Source organism: Choloepus didactylus, chromosome 7 (genome assembly GCF_015220235.1).
Source record: "Choloepus didactylus isolate mChoDid1 chromosome 7, mChoDid1.pri, whole genome shotgun sequence".
Lineage (NCBI taxonomy): Eukaryota > Metazoa > Chordata > Mammalia > Pilosa > Megalonychidae > Choloepus > Choloepus didactylus.
The window spans coordinates 83,396,462-83,421,612 of record NC_051313.1 but is presented as its reverse complement, the minus strand read 5'-3'; the positions used below and the strand labels follow the sequence as shown (position 1 = coordinate 83,421,612).

At 38.0% G+C, this 25,151-nt stretch overlaps 1 protein-coding gene across 3 annotated transcripts in view; it reads left to right on the top strand.

The window, feature by feature from the left end:
* The first annotated feature begins 1,220 nt into the window (after positions 1–1,220).
* SMAP1 (small ArfGAP 1) overlaps positions 1,221–25,151 on the top strand; it is a 247,140-nt gene continuing 223,209 nt past the window's right edge. For all 3 annotated transcript variants that reach the window (XM_037844144.1, XM_037844143.1, XM_037844147.1), the window contains exon 1: positions 1,221–1,549. In XM_037844144.1, the coding sequence (XP_037700072.1) occupies positions 1,432–1,549 (118 nt within the window). In that variant the 5' untranslated portion in view covers positions 1,221–1,431. The remainder of the gene's footprint in view (positions 1,550–25,151) is intronic.

Below are 25,151 nucleotides of genomic sequence, written 5' to 3'. Positions count from 1 at the left end.
TTTCTTTAGGGTTTTCAGGAATACTGTTGGTTGTGGCTTGACATACCATGGCAATTTGTAATATCCGGCTGAAGGCTTCATAAGAATAAACTCCAGAATGATCTCTTGACTCTTTGAATTCTCTTAGCCACTGAAACCTTATTTTGTTACATGTAGTTTCCCCCTTTCGGTCAAGGAGGCATTGTTAATACCACCATGCCAGGGCCAGGCTCACCCCTGGGAGTCACGTCCCACATTGTCAGGGAGACTTACACCCCTGAAAACCATGTCCTACAAAGGGGGAAGTGTAATGAGTTTATTTGTCGAGTTTGGGTTAGAGAGAAAGGCCACATATGAGCAACAAAAGAGGTTCTCTGGTGGTGACTCTTAGGCGTGTTTATAAGTAGGCTCAGCTTCACTGTTACAGAAAAATAACAGATATACAGAACCACACATAAAAGAAAACCCCAAACACCCTATAACCCTTATCTCCAACCCCCCAATTATTTACCCCTAGTATTGGTACCACCCACTTCTTGGTCAACATTTCCCCTCCTCATGGAAGGCCTTCTTGCCAAGTCTTTCAGATTTCAGAACCAGACTTTTTTGGGTTTGAATCTTAACTCCACTAAATTAGCACAGCAACTTGGACAAGTTGCTTAACTCCTCTGTGCCTCATTTTCTTCATCCATATAATGAGAATAACAATTACAGCATAAGGTGTAGCAGGGGTTAACTGAGTTAGTAGTTCATGGCACAAAGTCTTCACTCAATAAATGTTAGCTCTCATACATGTCACTATCAGACTGTTTCTTTCATATAAAATGTAACTCCATGGAAGCTACTGCTTTGCCTATTTTATTCCACGTGTGCTTCAAAACTGCAAATGAATAAACATTGAATGAATAAATGAATCCACCCAATCATTGTAAAGTCTACATTTCCAATGTTGTGTCAGAAAGAGCAAAGGCAAGGAAGTTAAAAGTCCTTCCTTTATTTCTACTCCTTGTAAAAAGTCTTCCTTTTATACGAGGCCCTCAGTGACAAGCAATCCGGAACGTGGAGAAGAAGCCCACGGAGGGAAGTGTCGGTTACCTCCCTCAAAGCACCTTGGTCTTTCTGCACATCCGCAAAGATGCACCTAACCGAGCGCAGACAAGGTTCTGCGCATGCGCAGCGCGCCCGGCGCCTGGGTTCCTTCCTGCCGCCCCACCCGGAAGCCTTGGCTCCCTTCCCCTCCCCCTTCTCCTGCGGGCTCCAGCAGTGCGTGCGGGGCCGGTCCGGCAAGGAGGCGGGACACGTCGGCGCTTACCACCGCTGCCGTCGCCGCCGCCGCTTCCTGGGCCGAGTCCTCCCGCGGCCCCTGCGGCGCCAGGTGCTTTCATTCTGCCTGGCTCGGGCCCTAGTCCGTCGTCCCCTTAGCTGCTCCGGGCTTGTCGCCGCGCTGCCGAGATGGCGACGCGCTCATGCCGGGAGAAGGCTCAGAAGCTGAACGAACAGCACCAGCTCATTCTGTCCAAGCTGCTGAGGGAGGAGGACAACAAGTACTGCGCCGACTGCGAGGCCAAAGGTATCGCTGATGTCGCTGCCCTCGGCTAGGGCCTCCTGTGGCCGGTGACCTTTCCCGCCGCCTCGGCGCCCGCGCCGCTCACGGCTCAAGCGGACGCCGCGACTGCGTCCCACCGGCCCCGGCCTTGACGCGAGGGCGGGCGGGCGCGGGGCTCGGAACTATTCTCACCTCCGCTGGAGGCGGCAGGGAGGTCAGGTCCTCCAGCGCCGACGCTGGTCCCTGCCTCCCCTCTCGTCTGAGCCTGTGCCCGCGTCGCGATGCTCGGACTCTCTCCGGGTCGTGGCCGAAGCTAGGCTGAAAGCGCGGAATGAGGTGCAGGCTCAGGCAGTACTTCGGCTTAAAGCCTTGCCCTCTTCCTGTCCCTGCTCCCTGGTAGCTCCGTGGGTGGGGCCGCCCTTAGATCTCGTTCTCCGCCTCAGCCCTTCCCTGTGACCACGTCCTTTAGGGGCTCAGATGCTTGGTCTCCTAGGTGATTACCTGCTTGCCCACCTGTCAGCTTTTCTGAAAAAAAAAAAAAGAGGATGGTGGTCCTTTTTGATGGGTTAGAGTGTTACTGAACAAAGTAATTCGGCAGAGGCCGTTGTTAGTAGTAGCAGTAGTCTAAAATATTAGCCAGAATGAAAAGGAATTTCATTACACGTGAGTCTCTTGGACAATGAGCTTACTTTCCTGAAGATTTTAATAATTAGATACTCTCTGACCTGCTAGATGAAAGGAGATCAGTGAACATAGGCTTACCTGCCTCATGATTGTTGAAGGTTCGTTTATTGGTCCAGAGATGGAAAAGATCTAATTTTAGTTTGTTCTGCCTCAGCCTCCGAAATAGAGAAACTGTTTTTAGCTTGTATGTTTTGGGTTTGGAGATGTGATTTATATTTAATGTCTTATAAGTAATCTCATGGGAAAAACGTTTCAGAGTTTTTTTTTTTTTTTTTTTTAAACTCATGGTTAGGAAAAGATCTTATTTTGTAAATTGGTTTATTTGTTTACTAGGTGAGAAATAGGCAGTTCTCTACATCAGGACACAATCTGTGGGAACGTTATTTGAGATTTCTGCATTATTTGACCCAGACATTTCCTGAAGCTTTACCGTTTTTCAATACTCTGTAAATGAATCATGTTTCAGTAGGATGATGTTTGCTTAGACTAAGCATACCGCATCAGCAAGTTACTTTACTACTATAACAGGTACTGGAATATTGGAAGAATAGTGTGGGCATTGTACCTAGACCATTTTATGAAACACTTTTCAGTATCATGATAACTTGATGAAGCCAATATTATAATTGTCCTAGGCATCTCTTCAGGTGATGAGTTAAAAAAAATTGTATCCCTAATTCTTGTAGTATTATTTGTTTACCTGATACTTGATTATGTGTGTGATTATTTGGGAATAGTGTACTATATCGAGGCTTAATTGGACATCACTGCATTGGTGAAAAAGAACCTTTTTGAAGGCAAGATACAGAAAGGAACTGAAGTTATAGTATGCATTTTGCCATTTAGAGTAATAAGTAACATGATTTAGTAGAGATGCTAGTGAATGTTAAATCTATTTATTAAAAATGAATGTTATCAGCTTCAGTGGTTATTTTCCTTTATGTATAGAAATAATTAATTTTTGTTCAAGTTTCTTTCCCCAAAAAGGACTTTATAAATCAGATTTTCACTCTTTCCCAAAATAATTTATAGATTCTTGAGCTGTGGTTATTATTTTTAATGTAATTTTATTGAGATATAGTCACACACCATACAATCCATCCGAAGGGCAGAGAAGGAGAATCATGCACTTCTCAAATTGGGATCAAAAGACTCTTCTGATACTGAGCAATAGTAGAGATTAGTTTTTGCTCACTATTTTATTGCCACCTCCTAGCATAGGTTTTAGCACTGAGGTCAATAGATACATAGTAAATAAGCATCTTTTTTGTTTTGGTCTTGTTTGATCTTTGTTTGTTTTTGAAAAGTGGAGGAAGTGGGAAAAGAAAGGATAGTATCAAGAGTTCAAGGTTGCTACTTGAAGGACATGAACTCCATAGTCACAATTTAGAAAGTGATTATTGTTTCCTTGTTGCTACTATATCTAGAATAATGGTAAAATGAATATGTAAATTATTTCTTTATTTTATCCTGATCTTTCAGGGAAAAAAGTATCACAGTTAAAGCCACTTACTGGTTTAATTGAGCTTGGTTTTGCAGCTATGATAATTAAAAACTTTGGACAATTGATAGATTTAAATATATTTTCCAAGTTTTTGAGTATGCTTGAGCTCCATTATGCAGTCCTCTTACAGAATTCTTGTAGTAAAATTCTTGACTTGCTACATGATTTTAGATCTGTTATTACATGTACCAGATGATATAGCAAATGTAGGTAGTGAAATTTTGATCAAATGTACATTTAAAAAACATGATGTGTTTAAGGGTCTTATTCTGCAGCTCAGTTATTTTAAAAAGGTTCCATTCTCTATGTATCTATTAACGTTTTCCTCGCTGTCTATTAAATTACACCAAGCTTTGCGTGTGTTTTGAAGCTTTCCTAGTCACCTCAGTTTTTTTTTTTCTTTCAAGGAATGCTTTCCTCACTGATCTTTGAGAGAATGTACTGAAACTAAAGACTAGAGTGGGCTAGAGACTACCCTGTTCTACTGGTTTAAGATAATTGAGAGGTATGTCAACTGAGTTTTGACATTTTCTTACCGAGTCACCAGTATGTGTGTCCTGAATTGACAGTATTTAGGTATTAGGGAAGGAGAAAAGAATGGCATAGGTGCCAGCTTCATGCTCTTGATCCTACTCTTACCAAATCTGTTGAGCGACCAGAGAATAAGAACAGGCAGATGGAGCAGTATTTCCTCTCCCTGGCCACCTTCCTGACTCTGTGGGAGTTTTCAAGCAGTCCTATTGGTAATTATTTGGTGGCACTTCATGGATCAGTGAGGACTGAAAGCCCCTTGCTTCATCCACAGTTAATTCTAGCTTTGATTCTGAACATATAAACTGGCTTGAAAATGAGTCTCTTGCCCAGTTAGTTTTCTGGTAGTCTGAAACAAGGTTTTTGAACTCTAGAGATTAACTTGTTTAGCCTGTCTGGTATTGACAGGTTATGCTCCTTGCTACATCAATCACTTATTTCTTCATTCTGCTGATTTTGACTGAGGATGTACTGTTTGCTAATCACTGTATTGGTTATGGGGCTTACAAAATTTGTAAGGCCTGAAGAGATTTGTTTAGTGGGGGCTCCATTTTAAATTCTAAAAGAATGTGTGAAGGGCTATAATGTGTAAGAAGTACCTTCCTCTCCTCTTATTTTGGACTGGTATTCCTCTCGCACTTTGAGTTTTGTCCATTCGTCGCCCTTACAGTTCCTAGAATACTACCTCAAGGTCTTTGCACATGCTATCCCTTCTGCCTGTAAAGCTATCTAACATTTTTTTGCCTGATCAGTTTGTATTCATCTTCAAGTTTCTGCTTAAATGTCTTTTCAAGGGAAACAATTCTCCTTTTTCCTTCCAGGTTAGGCTAGACCTGTCCTTATGCATATAAGACAGTTTTGTGAACCTTTTATTGCACTTATCACAATTATAATTAAACATTATTTGGGTAATTATTGGGTAGTCTGTATCCCTGTTGGATTATAGCTGCAAAAGAGTAGAGAGGGTATCTATCTTGCTTAGGATTGTATCATTAGCACAGTGTGTGGCATGTGGTAGGTAAATGTAACTAAATAAACATTCTCTGAGTGAATGAATGAATGTGTGAATGAGCACAGAGCAGGAGTAGGCAGCAGAGTGTGTGAAATTGAATGTACATATGGGACATGTGAAGTGACCCTATTGGGAAAGATTGACAGAAGTCGTCTCATTTGAGTTAGGTCCTGGAGAAAGAGTAGGATTTTACCAGATGGAGAAGGGGTTAAAGGACACAGTGAGTTGCACACAAAGGTACAGGAATGTGAAAGAACATAAGAGGTTTTCATATGACCTTTTTTTTTTTTTAAGCATACTGTAAGTATGATCAGATGTAGTGGAGGCAGGTTAGAGGAAGAACTGGAGTGGAAGAGACTGTAGGAAAGTCATCTAGTTAGGAGGAACTTGACAGTGGTCTCAGCAAGAGAGGAACTTGCTGTACTCATTTAATGGCAATGTATGGGTCAGGGTTCAGGACAGGAAATAGAACTACTGAAGCTATTTTTAGCTGAAAGAGGTTTAAGGAATCAGATACTTAAAAAATCATTGGAGGAGCAAAAGTCAGGAAGCTGCTACTGGACTTCTGGTTTCAAGGCCATACACTGTTGCCACTGTGCCACTGCTGTGGCTGCTTCTGACCCATGAAAGTGGCGCGCTGATGGGGGAACAAGGACTCTTGTTGCTGTAACCACTCAATATTAGACGTTTTTGTCTGTTGCTTCTGCTGTAGGAAGATGGTTCTGTGGCACACTTGTGCCTTCCAAGTCTTCTTCAAGTGCGGATAATTGACAGAACCTAATAAGCATCTTGCCTGCAAGGCAGTGTTTTAGCTTTCTAACCTCTTCAAAAAATGTAAGCATGAAATGGAGGTTGTGAGGAACCACTCCAAGAGTCTATCACAGACATAGGATGGAGAAATAGATTGGATACTGAGAATGAGTGCCATTGTATTGGCTGTTTCATGTATGATATTTACTTGAATCCTTGGAACAACAACCCAGAGGAGGCTCCTGTTTTCAGCACCCTTGTTTTAGTTTGTCAGGGCTGCTATAAAAATTCCACAGACTGGTTGGCTTAAACAATGGGGATTTATTGTCACATGGTTTTGTAAGCTAGAATTTCAAAATCGAGGTATTGGTAGACTTTGCTTTCTCCAAAGTCTGTAGTATTCTGGTAGTGGCTTGCTGGCAGCTTGTAACTCATTCTCTGCCTATGCTGCATGGCAATCTTTCCCATCTCTTACTCCTCCTATTACCGAGTCCAAATTTCCTTTGCTTGTAAGGACTCCATTCGTTTTGGATTAAGGTCGTATCTATAAATGTCATATTAGATTGGGCCCCCAGTTTACCAAACTGGCAATCAGAACTTGAAATATTTCTTTGTGGGAGGGCATGATTCAATTCATAACAATCCTTATTTTATTTTTGAGGAAATGGGTGCTCAGTGAGGTCACACAAATAGTGTCAACTGTGATTTAACTGAGGTTTGTCAGTCCCAAAACCTGTGTCCTTAAGCTTTATTTCACTATTCTGATTGGGGGGGGGGGGAGGGGGGTATGAATGGGGCAATAGAAGTAAAAGGTTTTGAGGTTTCTAGCTGGAATTGGATGATAAAATATTTGTGAAAGGAATGCTTCACAAAGAGATACAAATCTCCTTGTCCCTGTCCTTCACTCTTCCTTTTAATAAGAGTCTTGTATTTAAAGTACATGAAATGGAGGAAGCTTAGTAGACTGAAGCTCTGTTGGTAGATTCCAAGGTCCTATCTGGAAACATTCCAAATCATTTTTTTTAATTAGAAAAAAATTTATTAGAGAAGTTGTGGATTTACACAACATTCATAAAATACAGGATTCCCATACACCACACTACCACCACCACTTGCATTGGTGTGGAAAATTTGTTACAATTGATGGTAACACTTTTTTTGTAATTCTGTTTTAACATTAGTTACATTTGTTATAAGTTTGTTACAATTGATGAAAGTTTGTACATAAACTATTGTCCATAGTTTGTACATAAACTGTTGTCCATTGTTTATGTGGGGATATTTTCCCCCCATATTCCCAACCTGTTAAATTATTGTTATTATTTTTTCATGCATGTCTTTATTTTATTACTCATCTATCCGTACACTGGATAAAAGGAGAATGAGTCACAAGATTTTTACAATCATATGGTCACACGATAAAAGTTATATGTGTTAAACAATCATTATCAAAGATCAAGGCTACTGGATTACAGTTCAGCAATTTCAGGTATTTCCTTCTGGCTATTCTAAAACACTAGAAACTAAGAAGATACTATATGATGAGTCAGTAGTCATAATCATTTGTTAAATCCTAATTTTTCGGTTACACCTCCTCCCTCTCATTTGATCATTTTCTCAATCTTCAGGGATATCTGGACAATGACCATTTTAACTTCTTCATGCTGGAAAGGGGTAGAGGAATAAAGCTGGTTTATGTTCTCATTCCAAGTCATTTTGCAGACTACCCCTGTTCCTTTTTTATGGAGATTCACTGTGCTCCAGGAAAATGTGTTATGCAACTGTCATAGTTTTCTGGCTTCTAAAGCAAATACCATGCAATTGGTTGGCTTAAACAATGGAAATTTATTAGTTCATGGTTTTGAGGCTAAGAGAAGTCCAAAATCAAGGTGTCATCAAGGTGATGCTTTCTTCCAGAAGACTGTGGTGTTCTGGGGCTGGCTCCTGGTGATTCTTGGTCCTTGGCTTTTCTGTCACATGGCCTTGCACATGGCGGCCTCTCTTGGCATCTCCTTTCTCTTTTTTGGCTCTGTTGACTTCAGCTTCTGACTGCTCCCTCTGGCTTTTCTCTTCTTTGTGACCTTCACCACAGGGACTTCAGTAATAGGATTAAGATCCATCCTCATTAAGAGCATGTTTTTCTGGGGTACATAGCTCCAAAGCACCATAGGCAACAATGAACAGCGTCTCTTCCCTTTCCCCCTTTATATTTAGCATCACTCCTCTTCCCAAGGATTTGTGGAAAGAAAAAGTAGATTCTTTTGATTAAAAAGTTGCACAGTTCTAGGGTGAGCCACACCCCTAAAATATGTCTCCATTAACCAAAAGACTGTTTCAAGTTATTTTAGGTTAACACAGGATGGTCGTGTTCATGTCTGCAGTAATATGGGTTCTTGTTTTGGTCTGGGGGAGGGGGCAAACTTCCTGAAAATAGACACAAAACTGTGTATGTGTTGAGGTGTGCATTTTTCTGGGAAAAGTTCTCATAGCTTTTGTTTTCAGTCTTTCATTTCAGATATTCAAAAGACATTGCTCTTGAACTGTATTGTAAAGTAATTAAATTCTGAATCAATTTATATTATGTACTCAATGTATAATATTATAGGATTTGGATGAAATCAATCACATTAAGAAAAAGGCAGCTTAGAATATTTTTCATTAAGTATTTGATGTTGAATTGTTATATAAACCTATTTGAAAGTAATTCTTTTACTAAAAAGTAAAAGTTCACTTTGGGGAACTGGTGTTTATGATGATATTGAGGCTTTAGGATAAATTCATGTAAACAAAGGTCCATGGTTATAATTTGTCTAAAGGAAACCTTTGAATCTAAAAGTTTCCTGAAGATGCTAAGCTTTTGCCTCATGGATCTTTGGTTTTGTAATTCTGCTGATCTTGAGATTTTCCCTTATGATTGTGTACAGAAAACCGGGGTGACCTAGCTGGGATGAAAACCACCCTGATACATTGGTTTAAAGCTTGGGCTGCATGGTGTCCTCTTTTTTTCTTTCCTGATTCTTCATTTTTTTTTTTTCTTTATATTAAATATTCTTTCATTAACTGACTTCATTAAGGAACCATAGCATCTTCTTAATTCTTCCTATACAAAATAATACAACCTTCATTGACCTACTATAAAGGACTTGAGACCATGTTCTCTATGAGGCACAGTCAATATTTGACATTCTAATTATATACTTTATAAACTCCAGCCTTTTTCTAACTGCTACTACTACTAGTCTTTGAAGAATCAAGACATTTGTCTTTCCATTTCTGTTTTCTCAATGGAAGAAGATCAAAGAAACCTGGAGACCAATTTGTTTAAGTTGTAATTATTATAAAAAATTCTGACCATTAAAGAGTTGATTAAACAGACGTATATTTTTTCTGTAATATAATTTCATCAATATTTACTGGACACCACAAAGGTCACGTACCATGTTAGATACTATTGTATATGCTATGACACTTTGGGTATGGTTTGCAAACCCATTAGAGATCTCAATAAACATGAAACAATTCTCAATTAAGCTATAATCTCTGTGAAGACTCTTGATACATTAGTTTAGAGATGGGGAGCTCAGTGTGACCTGGAGGAGGTGGAACTGAAAGATTGCAACCTCAAAAAAAAAAAAAAAAAAAGAAAGAAAAAAGCAGGTAACACACACACATGTACACAAATATATACACACATATAACTTATATACCAGGCAATCTTGTAAACACTTTACCTATATTAACTCATTTAATCCTCCAGACAGTCTTTTGAGGTGGGTGATATTATCCTCATTCCTCATTTTACAAATTAGGAAACTGAGGCACACAATGTAAGTAACTCTCTCTAGGTAGTACAGCTAGGAAGTAGTGAAGCCAGGGTTTTTTTCATAAGAAAAAAATAATTTGGGGTGGCAACTATATTCTAGGCACTTTTCTAGGAACTGGGGATAAAGCAGGGAACAGGGTAGATAAGATTCATACTTTAAAGGAACTGCTAGACTATTGGTGTGCAGAAAAGGGTTATCACATCAGGCCTGACTGCTATCCTTGGAAATGCCTGCTTGCAAGGTTGGCCCTTGACTGGCGTATGGGCACTTGGATTTGGGGAGGGTTCCCACCACCCTAAATGATAAGAATTAGCCAGTGTATATAAACTGTGTATACAAACAGTGTGGTTTCTGCTGAACACCTGCTTTCCTTCTGGGAGTCTGGAATTTGCCTTTGTGTCAGACAAGGGTGCTGTCCTCCACAATATAAAAAACCCTGGGCACCAAGTCACCAATGAGCCTCTCTGGTTGGCAACATTTCATGTGTTGTCGCACCTCGTTGTGGTTGAATTAAGCACATCCTGTGTGACTCCACTGGGAGGGGATACCTGGAAGCTTGCACTTAGTTCCTCCTGGGCTTGTTCCATGTGCCTTTTCCCTTTGCTGATTGTGGTGTGTATTCTTTTGCTGTAATAAATCTTAGCTGTGAGTACAACTATGTGTTGAGTCCTGTGAGTCATGGAACCAGTGGGTGGTTTTGGGACCTCCTGACATAACTGATATTATGTATTTTTCTCTATCTAGGGTATTGTATAAGACATGCTGGGTTCTCAGCATATCTTGGCTAGCTCTAGAATATTGCTGGCTAACATATATAGTCCAGAAGAGCAAATATCAGCATTTGAGGCTCTCACAACCTGGGGTAATTCTCTCCTTACCAAGATGAGGTGGGGATGGGAATTTGAACTGTGAAGTCAGGATTTGAATCCAGAAAATCTAGCTCCAGAATTCGTGCTTAGCCATGTGTTCTGTGCCATTATAGATAAAACATATTTTTATAGTTAAAATTATGTAGAAGAAGAGATTGTTGTTTGAAAGAGAATATCACCTTCAAACTGATATAAGGTATTTCTCTGAGAGATTATTACCAACTATTTCAAATGTGGAAAATGTCTCTATTTTAACTGATCTCTGTATTCAGAGCAGAACCATTAAAGCTTCAAGATACCTTTTTAAACAAATTGGAGGAATTTCACTTGACAAATCGAGTCTATTGACAAGTGCTTCAGTGGGGGTATTTTTTGTCTCCTACGTATATTCTTTATTTTGTATTCCTGCAGTCATATCCTAAGGTCAGGTACTGGTTATCTGTTGGCCTTTTTTCTTTTTTTAACCAATGAAACAGCATGATAGAACTGAAGCAGCACTGGCTTGGGTTAAATTAGTAAAGCTAGGTTTGAGTCCAGGCTTGGCATCTAATTTGCTTGGTGACAACTGTCCCTCTCTTCTCTGAACCTGCAGAGGTTTATTTCAACTCTGTCATGGTGTATGTTCTTTTTCTTTCCTGAATCCCATGTCTCTGGTGACTTCCACTATCAGTATTAACTGTTATTTCTAATTTTTTGTATATCCCATTATTGAGGCTTTATATTCTTGGGTCTTATTGCACTTTGGATCATGGTCAAAACTTTTCGAAGCTTTTCACTAATGACTTAGGTCTTGCTGAATAAATTTACCTGGTAGTATCTTTAATTACTCATAGGATATAATTCATAGGAGTATTCCTTACTGGTTGAGGAGTCACTTTGGAACTTTTCCATTGCAAAACTTTCCTGAAGTAATTAGAATAAAACCAAAGAAATTATTACCTCTTCCAGTCAGCTACTAAAGCCAGGTACTTATTCACCATTTTTAAGAAAATACCTGCAGGTCCATTAAAATTTCAATCACTGATGTACATTTATCAGTGTTACTGTTTTCTCCTAAGATGCCAGGTAGAGCTATATTTAACTGTGAATGGCATTCAGCTACAGTACCATGTAGAAATGATTTTTTAAAAATTCTTTAACTAAAATAGCTTAGATAAGACACTGTCTGAAATACTTGCTAATTCCATGGTCACATATACTTCAAGTGGTAAATGTTAGGATTTTGAAGGTTCAAAAGGGAGAGAATTATAGGCTTTCAAGTAATTCTCCATTTTCTGCCTTCCCCCACCCCCCAATTTTTGGTCTCCATTTCATGAGAGACTCAAATGATCACTTTTAGGGTGGTAGGTGATAGACTTTCAGGTGTCTGTCATTGATCTTTTTTAAAGAGTGCATTTCAAGGACCAGTGGTCAGTTCACATTCAGACTAGGAAAAGGAAATAAAGGGGATTTAAATTCTTTGGGAAATTATACTTTGGTTAGCTTTATCTTCAGTACCAGAAAATTCATAAAAATTATGACTTAGTGTAAATTTTTTTTAAAAGTTCACACATTTCTACTCCTGAAAGTTGATTTTGGTATAAGGTGGTGATGGTGCCTGGTGCCAAATAGCTAGCAGCAGTGTGTTTAATGAAGTGAAATAATCTTCTTTGGTATCTTAGTTTCCTATTACTGCTGTAACAAATTATCACAAACTTAGTGGCTTAAAACAACACAAGTTTATTATAGTTCTGCAGGTCAGAAATCCAAAATGGGTCTTACTGGGCTAAAATTAAGGGGTTGGCAGGTGTGTTCCCTCTGGAGGCTCTAGGGAAGAGTCTGTTGTTGCCTTTCCAGCTTCCAGAGGACACCAGCTTTCCTTGGCTCAAGACTTCTTCCTCCATCTTCAAAACCAGCAGTGTGTCATCTTCAAATCTGTTTTTCATTCTCTGTTTCCATTGTCACATTTCCTTCTCTGACTCTTAGGATCTTTGTGGTTAGATTAGGTCCACCCAGATAATCTAGGACAGTATCTCTATCTTAAGGTCCTTAACTTACTCACATCTGCAAAGTACATTTTTTCCTTAGAAGATAGCCTATTCACAGGTTACAGGGATTAGGACGTAGACATCTTTGGGGGCCATTATTCTGCCTAGCTCAAATATGATAAAAAATTGTGAATTGAGCCTAGATTTTTATAAAAGGTACTACTTTAGGTGTACTTAAAATGACATGGGATGGTGAAATGAGTATAATTTCAGTTAGTCATTTCCACAGGAATTATTTAAAGAATATCATCCATGTGCACACAAGTATCCTTTAACACAGTCTTTGCAGCATAACTATGTAGAAATTCCTGAGAAATATACAAAGAAGCTATTAGAACCAATAATTGAGTTTAGCGAGGTTGTAGAAATGAGGTGAATATACACAAATTAACTGTATTTCTGTACATTAACAACAAATAGTTGGAAGTTGAAATAAAAACTACAACATAAAAATGTGAAAACATAGGGACAAATTTAATAAAATATGAGCAAGGCCAGTACACTAAAAACTACAAAACATTACTGAGAGAAATTAGAGAATACCTAAAGAAACGGGGAAATATGCCATGTTCATGGATCAGAGGACATGGTATTTTTAAGACGTCCATTTTTCCCTAATTAATCTATAGAGTCAATAAAATCCCACAATCCTAGAAGGTTTTTTTTTTTTTGTAATTGACAAGCTGATTCTAAAATTTATATGGAGATGTGAAGAACCCAAACAAATAAAACAATTTTGAAAAAGGAAAATAACAGTAGAGATTTTACACAACCTGGCTTCAACAGTTATTATAAAGGTACGAGACAGTGTGGTATTGGTGTAAAGACAGACATAGATTAACATTATGTAACAGATAATCCAGAAATAGACTCAAACATCACTCAGTTGATTTTGAACAGAAGTGCCAAGGTAATTCAATGAGGGAAAGAATAGTCTTTGCAACAAATAGTGCTGAAATAATTGGATAGCCATGTACCAAAAAAAAAAAAAAAAAAGTGCTTATGTCATATCTCACACAAAAATTAACTTGAAATAGATAATAAAACTAAATGTAAGAGTTAAAACTGTAAAACTTGTGGAAGAAAACATAGGAGAAAATCGTTGGGCCCTTGGTTCAGGCAAAGGTTTCTTAGGACACAAAAGCACAATCCATAAAAGGCAAAACGAGAAAATGGACTTCAAAATTAAAAACTTTTGCTTTTCAGAAGACACTGTTAAAATGAAAAGTCAAGGCAAGCTGTAGACTGGGAGAAAATATATCTGAAAAGGACTGTATTCAGAATAAATAAAGAAATATTACAACTCAGTAATAAGATAAAACAAGACTGGTACTTCAAAGTTCATAACAGCTTTATTCATAGTGGCCAAACACTGGAAACAATCAAAATGTCCATCAACTAGTGAAAGAATAAAATACTAGTACATCCGCACAATAGACTAATACTTTGTAATCAAAAGGAATGAACTAGTGAAACACTCAGTAACGTCGATGATCTGAAAATAATTATGCTTGGTGTAGGAGTCCATACAAAAAAGATTACATAATATAAGATTGCATTTATATGGAATTCTAGAAAGATAAAACTTAAAGGGATAGAGAAGAGATCAGTGGTTGCTAGCAGTTGGGAGTGGAGGGGTTAGCTATTTTTCAGAAATAAAATGGATGCAACTGTGTCTTTGTATCCATTTGTGATGTTAACATTTGCTATAGATGATATAACAGTTCCTCAGTTATTTATTTGAATGTATGCAACATGGCCTGAGTAAAGATTTTGCAAAAGCAATACTCTTCTTTTTTTTTTTATTAAATTCAGTTTTATTGAAATACATTCACACACCATACTATCATCCCTGATATACAATCCACTGTCCACAGTATGATAACATAGTTATGCGTTCATCACCACAATCTATCTCTGAACATTTTCCTTACATCAGAAAGAACCAGAACAAGAATAAAAAATAAAAGTGGAAAAAGAACACCCAAATCATCCCCCCATCCCACCCCATTTGTCCTTTAGTTTTTATCCCCATTCCTCCACTCATCCATACACTAGATAAGGGGGTGTGATCCACAAGGTCTTCACAATCACATTGTCACCCCTTGTAATCTACATTATTATATAATTATCTTCAGGAGTCCAGACTGCTGGGTTGGAGTTTGGTAGTTTCAGGTGTTTACTTCTAGCTATTCCAATACATTAAAGCCTAAGAGGTGTTATCTATATAGTGCATAAGAGTATCCACCAGAGTGACGTCTCAACTCCATTTGGAATCTCTCAGCCACTGAAACTAGCAATACTCTTCTTGATCCTGCCTTAAAGGATGAAGAATCTTGATAGTGCCTCTTCCCCTCTACCCCAACCGGCAACTTTATTGGACTATTACTGAGCACTTTAAAAACATGGAAAATAGTGGTTTAATCTTCTGTTTTTCTTGAGGACTTGTGTTATTTGTACATAGGTCTTAGAGTTCCTCATGGTGTCTTCTTAACATTTTTTTGTACCTTTTGTGTGTAGAGTGTTATACTAGGCACTATGATAATCTGTATGGATGTAAGAAAAGTACATTATATATGTAAGATTGTCCTAATATTAACCAAGAGATTACCACCCGAATACTTTTAACTCCAAGGAAAATGTACACCTTTTTGGTTCTATGATAGTGTAATTTTTTTGTTTTGAGGTTAATGGCCCACTTCCTAGGATTTGGAATTTTTATTTGGGAAAATTCAAAACATGATGCGTCAACCTGGAAGCCTATTGTAGGGAATCTTAAGTTCCTGCACTTCTTTTCCAGTTTATTAAACTACTTAATAGTAGGACTGTGTCTGCTTATCTTGTTTCAGAAGGTAGTTAAGGTGGATCATATCTTTACTAACTGTGTATTTGCTGCAGCTTTTTGGCATACTAAGATACTCAGGACATATTTGCTGAAAAAATTAAAATTAGTTTTTTTATGAAGTGGTTGTACCTATAAGAAATTGCTCTATCATGGATTTAGAAAGATTCCCCAGTTTTAATAACTTTCTCTTTTGCCAAAATGAATTATTACCCCCAATGCCCTTCTAAAATTTATGTCTTGTCTTAATAATTCTTTCCTGTTGTTTGTTAATACTGCTTTTGAAATGCATAGCTTACCAGAGCAGCAGGTTTTTTCCCTGAGCTTAGCTTGTCTCAGTCTAGGGTTTATAATAGTAGGACATATATTTGAAATAGGTAAGAGAGGACAAAATTATGGATTACATTTAATGGCAGATAATAGAGCATGAACCTGATCTAGTAGATACCTCTATCAACTTACTGTCCTGCTAGTCTTGAGAGTGTGAAACCACGTCTTACATAGGTAGATTCTAAAATCAGCTCTGAATGGGCTTTAAAACCCTTAAGTCACCTTTAAAGAACAGCATTTATGATTTTTGTGTTTGCATCCTTATGCAGTACTTCTTGGGCAAACTAAAATTTGAGAACCTCAGAATAGTTAATTTCATTCAAGGAACGAAGCATAGAAGTTTATGCGTTTTGAACTATTCTGCCTTAAAGTGAAATATCATATCCCTAATGGTGAACAAGGCCTAGGTGGATATTCCTCAAATATTTCTCCTTGAGAGCACGGTTTTCTCTATTCTGTTTAATATTAAAATTGAATAATCTTAATATGTGTGGACATGTTAATAAAATTATGTGTGATGACAATTGAATGGTATTAGGTATTATATATATGAAGTGCTTAATGCAGAATCTGATATATAGTAGGTAGTCAGTAGATGCTGGATTTGAATCTAAGTCTTGCTTGATTAGACCCACAAATAACCTTGTTCTTTGAACATCTGTAGAGAAGAGCACAGTTGGAGATAAACTGAAATGTGGGGTATTAAAGCCAGAATTCTAAAATCTTCGAATCCCTGTTCTGTTTTCTGCCTAAGTGAATTTCTGAAGATAAAGCAGATGCAGATCCATGTACAGTATTGTTCATTCACTGAACATTTCAGCTATACAAACCATTTCACTAGGTATTTAAAGAGGAATGAGGCATGGTCCCTGTCCTCAAGGTAAAAAATTGTGGCTATTCTTTTATAAGTACTTTATGTAACCTTCCAGCAATCCCTGGGGTTAGAGGTTTCTGTATTATAGTTGGGAGCCTGGAAATTTATGGAGATTACTAACTTGGCCAAAGATATACCACAGAACCAGGGTTCTCACCGAAATCTGCCAGACTTCAAGGGCTATGAATTTTCCTCTAATTATGCTGCTTCTCAACTGTTTGTCCTGGTATTCTAGAATAGACCATGAGGAATTTCAGGAGACCTTTTTCTATGTCAGTGGCTCCTGCTTGAATCCATTTTATGCTCACTTTCCTGTGGACCTCTCCTTGCTCCTGCTGAATCCTTTGTGGAACCTGCAGATGGAAGGAAGGAAGGATGCTGAGCTTCAGGAGATACTGAGGTGAGGCTTAAAGGGCTCCTCCTTTTTCAGGTGAAGGAGTTGAAGGTGAGCAATCTGGTGATAGGAAGCTTAATACCTGTGTTAGTTTCCTAGGGCTGCCTTAGTTTTATTAGTATCGCAAAGTGGGTGGCTTAAAACAACAGAAATTTGTTGTCTGACAGTTTTGGAGGCTAGAAGTCTTGAATCTGGATGTTGGCAGGGCCATGCTTCCTCTGAAATCTGTAGGATTCTGGTGGTGGCTTGCTAGCAGTCCATAGCATAACATAATCTTTGCCTCTGTCACATGGCTGTCTTCTCTCTCTGTGTCTCTGTGTCCAAATTTCTTCTCCTTATAAGGACACTAGTCATTTTGGATTAGGGCCCACCTTGCTAACATCTTCAGAGATCCTATTTCTAAATAGGATCGCATTTACAAGACTGGAGGTTAGGCCTTTAATTGTGGGGACAGAGTTCAATTCATAATATTTCCATCCTTTTGCTTCCAAAAATTCATGTCCTTCCCACGTACAAAACACGTCCTCCAAAATCCTTAAGCCGTTGGGCATCAAGTCCAAAATTTTCATTTTCCAAATCATCTAAATTAGGTATGGATGAGACTCGCAGTATGATCCATTGTGGGGCAAAATTCTTCTCAATCTGTAATCCGACTAGAAAAATTTTAATCTGCTTTAGTTCTGTAAGTTAGAAGTCCAAGTCAAGGTGTTGACAGGACCATGCTTCCTCTGAAGTTTGTGGGGGTGTGGTATTTAAACTCTTTAAGCATTGGTGTCCTTGCAGTAAAGTGGTGATATTTGTGTCCCAGTGTTGTGATGATTAACTGAGTTTGTGAAGGGCTTAGCATAATATCTGGCACAATGTAAGAGTTTGATAAATGGGTAAGGGTTTGATAATTATGTCAGATATTAATTTTTTGAGTTTCCTTAGTCACTTTATTACTTTGCAGGAAGCATTTGCAAATATTTTGTTTGGTAAACAATATTGAGCAAATTCCTTGAACTAGACCAGCTCAAGAGTACTTTATGGAAGTCTCGGAAAGAAGCTAGTTATCTTTAATTTTTTACTTGTTGGTCTACTAGAGTAGGCATTAGTGATATAAGAGATATTCAGTGGAAGCGCTGCCCTACCCTTTAGGAGTCTTCTTTTAAGGAGACAAGCAGACCATAAGCACAAAGAGTATATTCTGGGTATCTTATGGAAAGAATAGTGTCAGCAGTAAGTATTAGAGAAGTTCAGAGAAAGTAAATAGCACTAAGACCTGGGAGTTGGGGTAGACTTAATAAAAGAAGTAGTTCTTGAGACAGAGTAGAATCAAATTTAGAGGAGTGGCAGAAGCATTCCAGGTAGGGAGAACCTGGTAAGTGGGTTTGTGCATATACTTAGTGCACATTCTTTGCACATTCCTGGAGGAAGGTGTAGTTATAAGGCAGACATTTAGGAGAGGGGCTAGACAAGGGAATAATTGTTGATTTGGGAGTCATCTCCGTAGAAGTGATTGCTGAAGCCATGTAAGTGGATTAGGCACGTCTAGGTCAGAAGGCCCATGACCAAGACTTCATAGGAGACAACAGGAGGAAGTAGAATTATCGAAGGAATTAAATAGGGACCTGGGAGACCACAAGGAAAATCAGAACAGAGAAACCTCAGAGAAAAGGTTTTAGGAAGACGGGAATCTAGGAAAATTGAATGCAAGAGGGAGGTAAAAGAGACTTAGAAAAGTCCATTTCATTTTGTATTTTTTAATAGACATTTAAAGTATTTTCTCTAAAGGGTCTCTTGTCAGGCTCAACCTAAACTGCTTCAAAGCCTGTTTTCTACCTGCATAGCCTCAGCAATGAGATTTAAGAAAATAAATTCTAACCTTTTCTCAAGGTTTTCCTAGGCAGTCCTTTGCCAATTTTTAGCCTCCTTGCTGAATTTTGTTGTTTGTTTTGTTTTCTATGTTTAGTTTACTTTTGAAACAAATCCTTATTTTCCTGTGGTATAATGACCATGTTTATACTCTGAGAAGAAATTGTTTGGAATTTTGGATTTTATTTTGCAACACAAGGAATGTTGTTAATACATATTTAAATGGCCCTTGAAATAAGGCTTAGTTGACATTTTGTTTGTCAGAGTTGTTTTGTTTGAGATATTATAGTTAACTCTTGAGTAAGCTGATAAGATTGATCAACATTGGCTTCTGGGGAGATCTGTCAATTTATTTTGAAAAATATTTACTTCTTTCTAGCATTAAAAAAATTTATTGTGGTAACATATAGAACATAAAATTTCCCATTTTAACCATTTTCAAGTCTGTAATTAAGTGGTGTTAATTCATTGATAATGTTGCATTAGCATCTCCACCATCCGTTATCTTTCTAGTGCATTTTCTCCCTTATCTTCAAGAACTACAGTTCCTTTTGTATTGATGAATATGGTAGTGTCTTTTGATGCAATACAATTGGACATTTGACTGTGGTATGTGACATTTATAACATATATCTGCCCTCTGCTGGTGAAAATGCATTATTGCTATTAAAACTCAGTAGCTTCAGTAATTTTTGAATGAAATAATTTTATGAATAGTGGTCATAAAATTAATTTTGGGAAAAATATCTTATTCATTTTAAAGGCATATATTCTTTTTGCCTAGTATAATTTCCTATTTTTTAACTAGTCAGTACTCTTCAGATAAAATTTTTTTCTGTTTCTAATCTCAAGTGAGATTCGAATCTTTGAGGCATACTTTAAGTGTGATTTGTGGCTGTAGGTGGGGATCTTTTTCCATGCGTGAGGAATCCTCCTGAGACCCTGATTCTTTTAAAGTTGGAAGAAGCCTCAAGTCTATTATAATGGAAAGAGTACAACTCTGGATTAAGAAGTCTTAATTTTTGAATTTTGGTATAGCCATTTGTGACTAGGGAGGCCCAGAACTGGCAGTAGAAGGCCTCCTTTGAATCAGGCTAGATTTGGAGAATCAGGAAGGTGTACCTGTGCAGAGGTGGTATATTTTCATCATTTTGATAGCAGTGAAGGGAGTCAAACCTTGAAGCCTGGAAAACTACCTTGATCCCTCTCTCCTACCCTGGCCTCCTGTTAATAGTCCAGGGAAATCCAACTAATTCAAATATGAGGAAAAAAGAAAAAAGAAATTTGCTTAGCATTCATGCAAAGGGACTATAAGAGCAAAAGTGAAAGGAGCAACATAGTTTTTTTTAGCAGCATTCAAAACCAGGAGAATTGCCATGAAGGAGACAAAAATTATAACCTAACACTTTACTTGAGTTAAAAAAGTAGTGAAGGAAGACCAAAAACACAGGCCAAGTAGATACGAAATAGAAAATGAAAGAATTTGGAAAGAAGTAGAAGAAAAAGAAGAAATCATTTACCACTACAGAAAAATTACAAGGAGCCCAAGAGAACAGACCATAGGAAGCACAGTAAGGTACATGTAGAATACAAATGAGACAAGTGAGCATAATTAAATAAAGAAATGAAAAGAATTGGAAATAAAATGATTAATGTAGAACCAACATAAGACTAATTGGAGTTCCCAAAGAAGAAAATAAAGCAGTGGAACAGAACAACTATTTAAAATTATGTCAGAAAAGTTGTAAAGCTTTCTTAAAGGAGAGAAAGACTTGAATCTACATATTGAAATGATATTCCCCTGTACGAGGGGAAAAAAATGACCTAGGACAATAATTGCCAAGACTAATCCTACTAAAATTATTGTCATCTTTTGTAACAGCCAGATAAAAAGATCCAGTCATGCTGGAAAAGAAAATCAGGTTGACGTCAGCATCAGAACTTCTCTTTGGACTTCCAGGAAGAAGTCACGCTCCATCCCTGGAGAGTAGATGCTTTTAGGTTTAGCCAACTAGAATTTCAGCAGGGGCAGGAAATACTGTCAGGGCTGGCTGTTTTTTCATGCTCCATTGAAAGGATGGGAAATCTTAAGCCAGAGAGTGTTCTGCTACAGGAATAGGTTATGTTTTAAACCGGGTAGAATGATCTCTGGTGCCAAATCTCAGCAGAGAGAGTGAAGCGCAGGGCACAGACTGTCCAACAAAGGCTGAACATAGTTTCAGTTGGAGCTCCCATGTGTCTCCTGACCGCGATGTAGATAAAGCTGCAGTACTCTAATTCTCAGAGTATATTTGGGAAAGGAAAATTTAGAAGAAATTTCCCACAGATTATGTTCAGAAGGGTCTGGACACAGTTGACCATGCCTAAAAAGCACAAGCAAGATAAAATTGGCTGACATTTATAGAGGGTGTACTCTGCCTGCCACTGTTCTAAACACATTATATGTATTATCTCATTTGATTTTCACAACAACCCTATGAAGTTGGTAATATCCTTATTTGCCAGGTAAGGGGATTCAGGTCTGGAGGTATAAGGTAACTTACCAGGGTCACATAGAGTAGAGTCATGATTCAAATTTAAGCAGACTGAATCCAGAGCCCCAACATGTAACCATGCAGCTGTACTATGGAGAATGGAGATTAGAAAAGAAAGAAACAACTTGCATTAGATAAAGAACCTGGTCTGGAACAAAAGAACCTAAAGAATAGAGAGTTTCCACTGATTTTACACTATAAAAGAACTGGAGATCATAAATTCAGTAAAACAAGGGACCTAAAGAAACTGATGAAGCAAAAGAATGAGATAAAGAGCTAAGAATACAAAATTGAGTACCAAATCAACACCAATATTAGTATGAATAAATAAATTAGAGACATCAAGAAATTGACTAAATAAGTTTAAAAATGTAGTCATTTATAAAACAGAGGAATAACTTGAGACAATCATAGTGATGGTAGAGGAAAAAAAAGATAAAAGCAAATATAATAGATATGGAGGACAATAGCTCTCCAACATAAAGATAATTAATCTGTCCCTGAAGTAGAGTACCCAAAAAGTGGTGCAGAAAATGTATGCAGGAACAGTTCTTGGGAATAAGGAACAGTTGAATTGGTATATCAGAAAGATGCACTGTGTTTTAGGAAAAAATGATACAGAACCAGTGGACTGGTGTACAAATCCTTTTTAAAGGAATAAATAGCATTCAGGCATCCAGGGACAAAATATGGCTGTGTGGGGAGTGGAGCTCAGGCTGACAGTATCCAGTGCTAGACAGTTATGGATCAATGCCTAATAGCTTTGAGGGAAATCAAAATGCTATAACTTGCCAGTCCTCATTGCCAGAGGACAGTGGAACAGTGTTTGTAAGATTCTAAAATCTGGCTCACCAAGCAATGAATCCAAGAAAAGAATTCAGAAATGGTGGAGAAGCAAAACATTAAACTAAGGTTGAACAACTGTGAGCATTGTGGCTGAAGAATAACTAGTAAATTGTAGGAATTATTCATTATAGTAGGAATTATTCATTATTAATAAAACGAACAAAAAACTGTAGGTGAGGGTTGGCGAGATGGGAAGAAAGGTAAAATTGAAATGTGAAATAGAAGAAAGCTGACTCCAATTTTTTAAAGTTGAGGTTTTTCTTAGCGTTAGAGATATCTTTTGAAAACAGATGATCCCTTATGGTAGAGAAAGATTTATCTGAAATTCAGCAGTTCCTTTAGTTTAATTTGAACTCTTTTCCATCTGTTAAATAAAAGCAAATTGAATACTTTCTATTAAATTACCATGCTCAGTATGGCCCATTAAAAATTTTTGAATGCCTATCTGTTCATCCATTTGTTGTCAGTGTATGTGCAGAGAGGGATACCTGAAATGATGTTCACTTAATGCAGTAGTTCTTAATTGGGGTAGGCCTAGGGTATTTGAAATATGTGGGAGCATTTTTTTTTTTTTTTTTGATTAGGATTCCTGGGGAGGGTTACTAACATTTAGTGGAGTGGGAACAGAGATGCTAAATGCCCCACAATGTGTGGGATATTCCTCCACGTTGACCTAATTACACTGGTGATTATTTCTACATTGTGGCATTTTGTGTGCGTGCGCATGTGTGTTTGTGTGTATTCTTTTAAAATTTCTCTGTAAGTTTTAGATCTGTGCTGTCCAGTATGGTAGCACTAGCCATATATGGCTATGACTGAAATTTAAGTATTCTGTTCCTTAATCCCATTAGCCAAATTTCAAGGATTTATAGCCACAGATAATAGCTACTGTATTAGACAGTGCAGATACAGATATTTTATCATCACAAAAAGTTCAATTGGGCAGTGCTGTTCTAATTTTTAAAATTTTAATTAATGAGGCTTATAATTTTCGTGAAGTGATCATTGTTAAATTTACCATGAATTTATTGCTTTGCCATGTGCCCTTTCCCACGTAAAAAGAGTGTCACAGTAAGGAATCCTGTTGAGTTTTTTTTTTTAATGCAATTTTATTGAGATATAATCACATAACATACAGTCATTCAAAGTGTACCATCAGTTGTTCACAGTATCATCATATAGTTGCGCATTCATTACCACAATCAAACTGTGAGCCTTTTCATTACTCCAAAAAATAAAATAAAATTTAAAATAAAAAAGAACTTCCAAAACATCCCATTCCCCTCCTCCCCCCCATTGTTCATTTACAATAGTTTAATTAAGATATATTCACACACCCTACAATCCACAGTGTACAATCAGTTATTCACAGCACCGTCATACATTTGTGTGTTCATCACCAGAATCAATTTTTGAACCTTTTCCTTACTCCAAGATAAAAATAAAAGCAAAAAATAACACCCAAAACTTTCCATCCCCTTAATCCCCCCCATTCTTTATCCATTTTTTGTCCCCATTTTCCCACTCATCTGTCTATACATTGGATAAAGGTAGTGTGAACCACAAGGTTTTCACAATCACACAGTCACACTTTGCAAGCTACATAGTTATACATTCGTCTTCAAGAATCAGGGTCACTGGGTTGAAGTTTGAGAGCTTCAGGTATTTCCCTCTAGCCATTCCAACACACTGAAAACTAAAAAGTGATATCTATATAGTGCATAAGAAAATCCTCCAGAATGATCTCTTGACTTTATTTGAAATCTCTCAGCCACTGGAACCTTATTTTGTTTCATATCTTTCCCCTTTTGATCAAGAAGATCCTTTCAATCTCACAGTGCTGGGTCCCGGTTTGTCTCCAGTTGTCGTTTTCTGTGTTGCCAGGGGGATTTACACCCCTGGGTGTCATGTCCCATGTAGAGGGGAGGGTAGTGAGTTCACCTGCTGAGTAAGCTTAGGGAGAGAGGGGGCTACATCTGAACAAGAAAGAAGGTCTCCTGGGGGAACTTCTAGGCACAACTGTTAGTGGGTGTAGCCTCTCCATTGCAGCAACTAGCCTCAAAGGGAAAACCTACAGATTGAGGGCTGGCCCACTAAATTGGCAGTCCTCAGTGTTTGTGGTAACATCAGCAGTAACCCAGGTGGGGAAGTCCAACACCTCCGCATTTCTCCCCAGTTCTCCCTAGGGCTCCACAAATATACTTTTACTCTCTGCCCATATCACTCTGGGATGTGTCAGGATTTCACTCCAGCCTGTACAAACTCATCAAATCCCACTTCCTTTCACAGCTCCATGCACCTATGGTGTTCAAATAAACTGATTATATGGGTTAAATTATCTAGTATGCTACAGAAAATATAAATCCTGCACCAAATAAACATCTTCTCCCTTGATCTTGCATAAAAGTTGTAGTTTTAAAGCCTAGTCAGTATGGTCCTTTACCCTTGGGCCTGATTTGCCTTGGTCCTAACTATATTTGCTTCATTCATATCTCTAATTGAAGTCTGAACTCTTTTTCAGCTCTGTTCTAGTTTGCTAATGCTGCCGGAATGCAAAAAACCAGAAATGGACTGGCTTTTATAAAGGGGGTTATTTGGTTACAAAGTTACAGTCTGAAGGCCATAAAATGTCCAAGGTAACACATCAGCAATTGAGTACCTTCACTGAAGGATGGCCAGTGGTGTCCGGAAAACCTCTGTTAGCTGGGAAGGCATGTGGCTGGCATCTGCTCCAAAGTTCTGGTTTCAAAA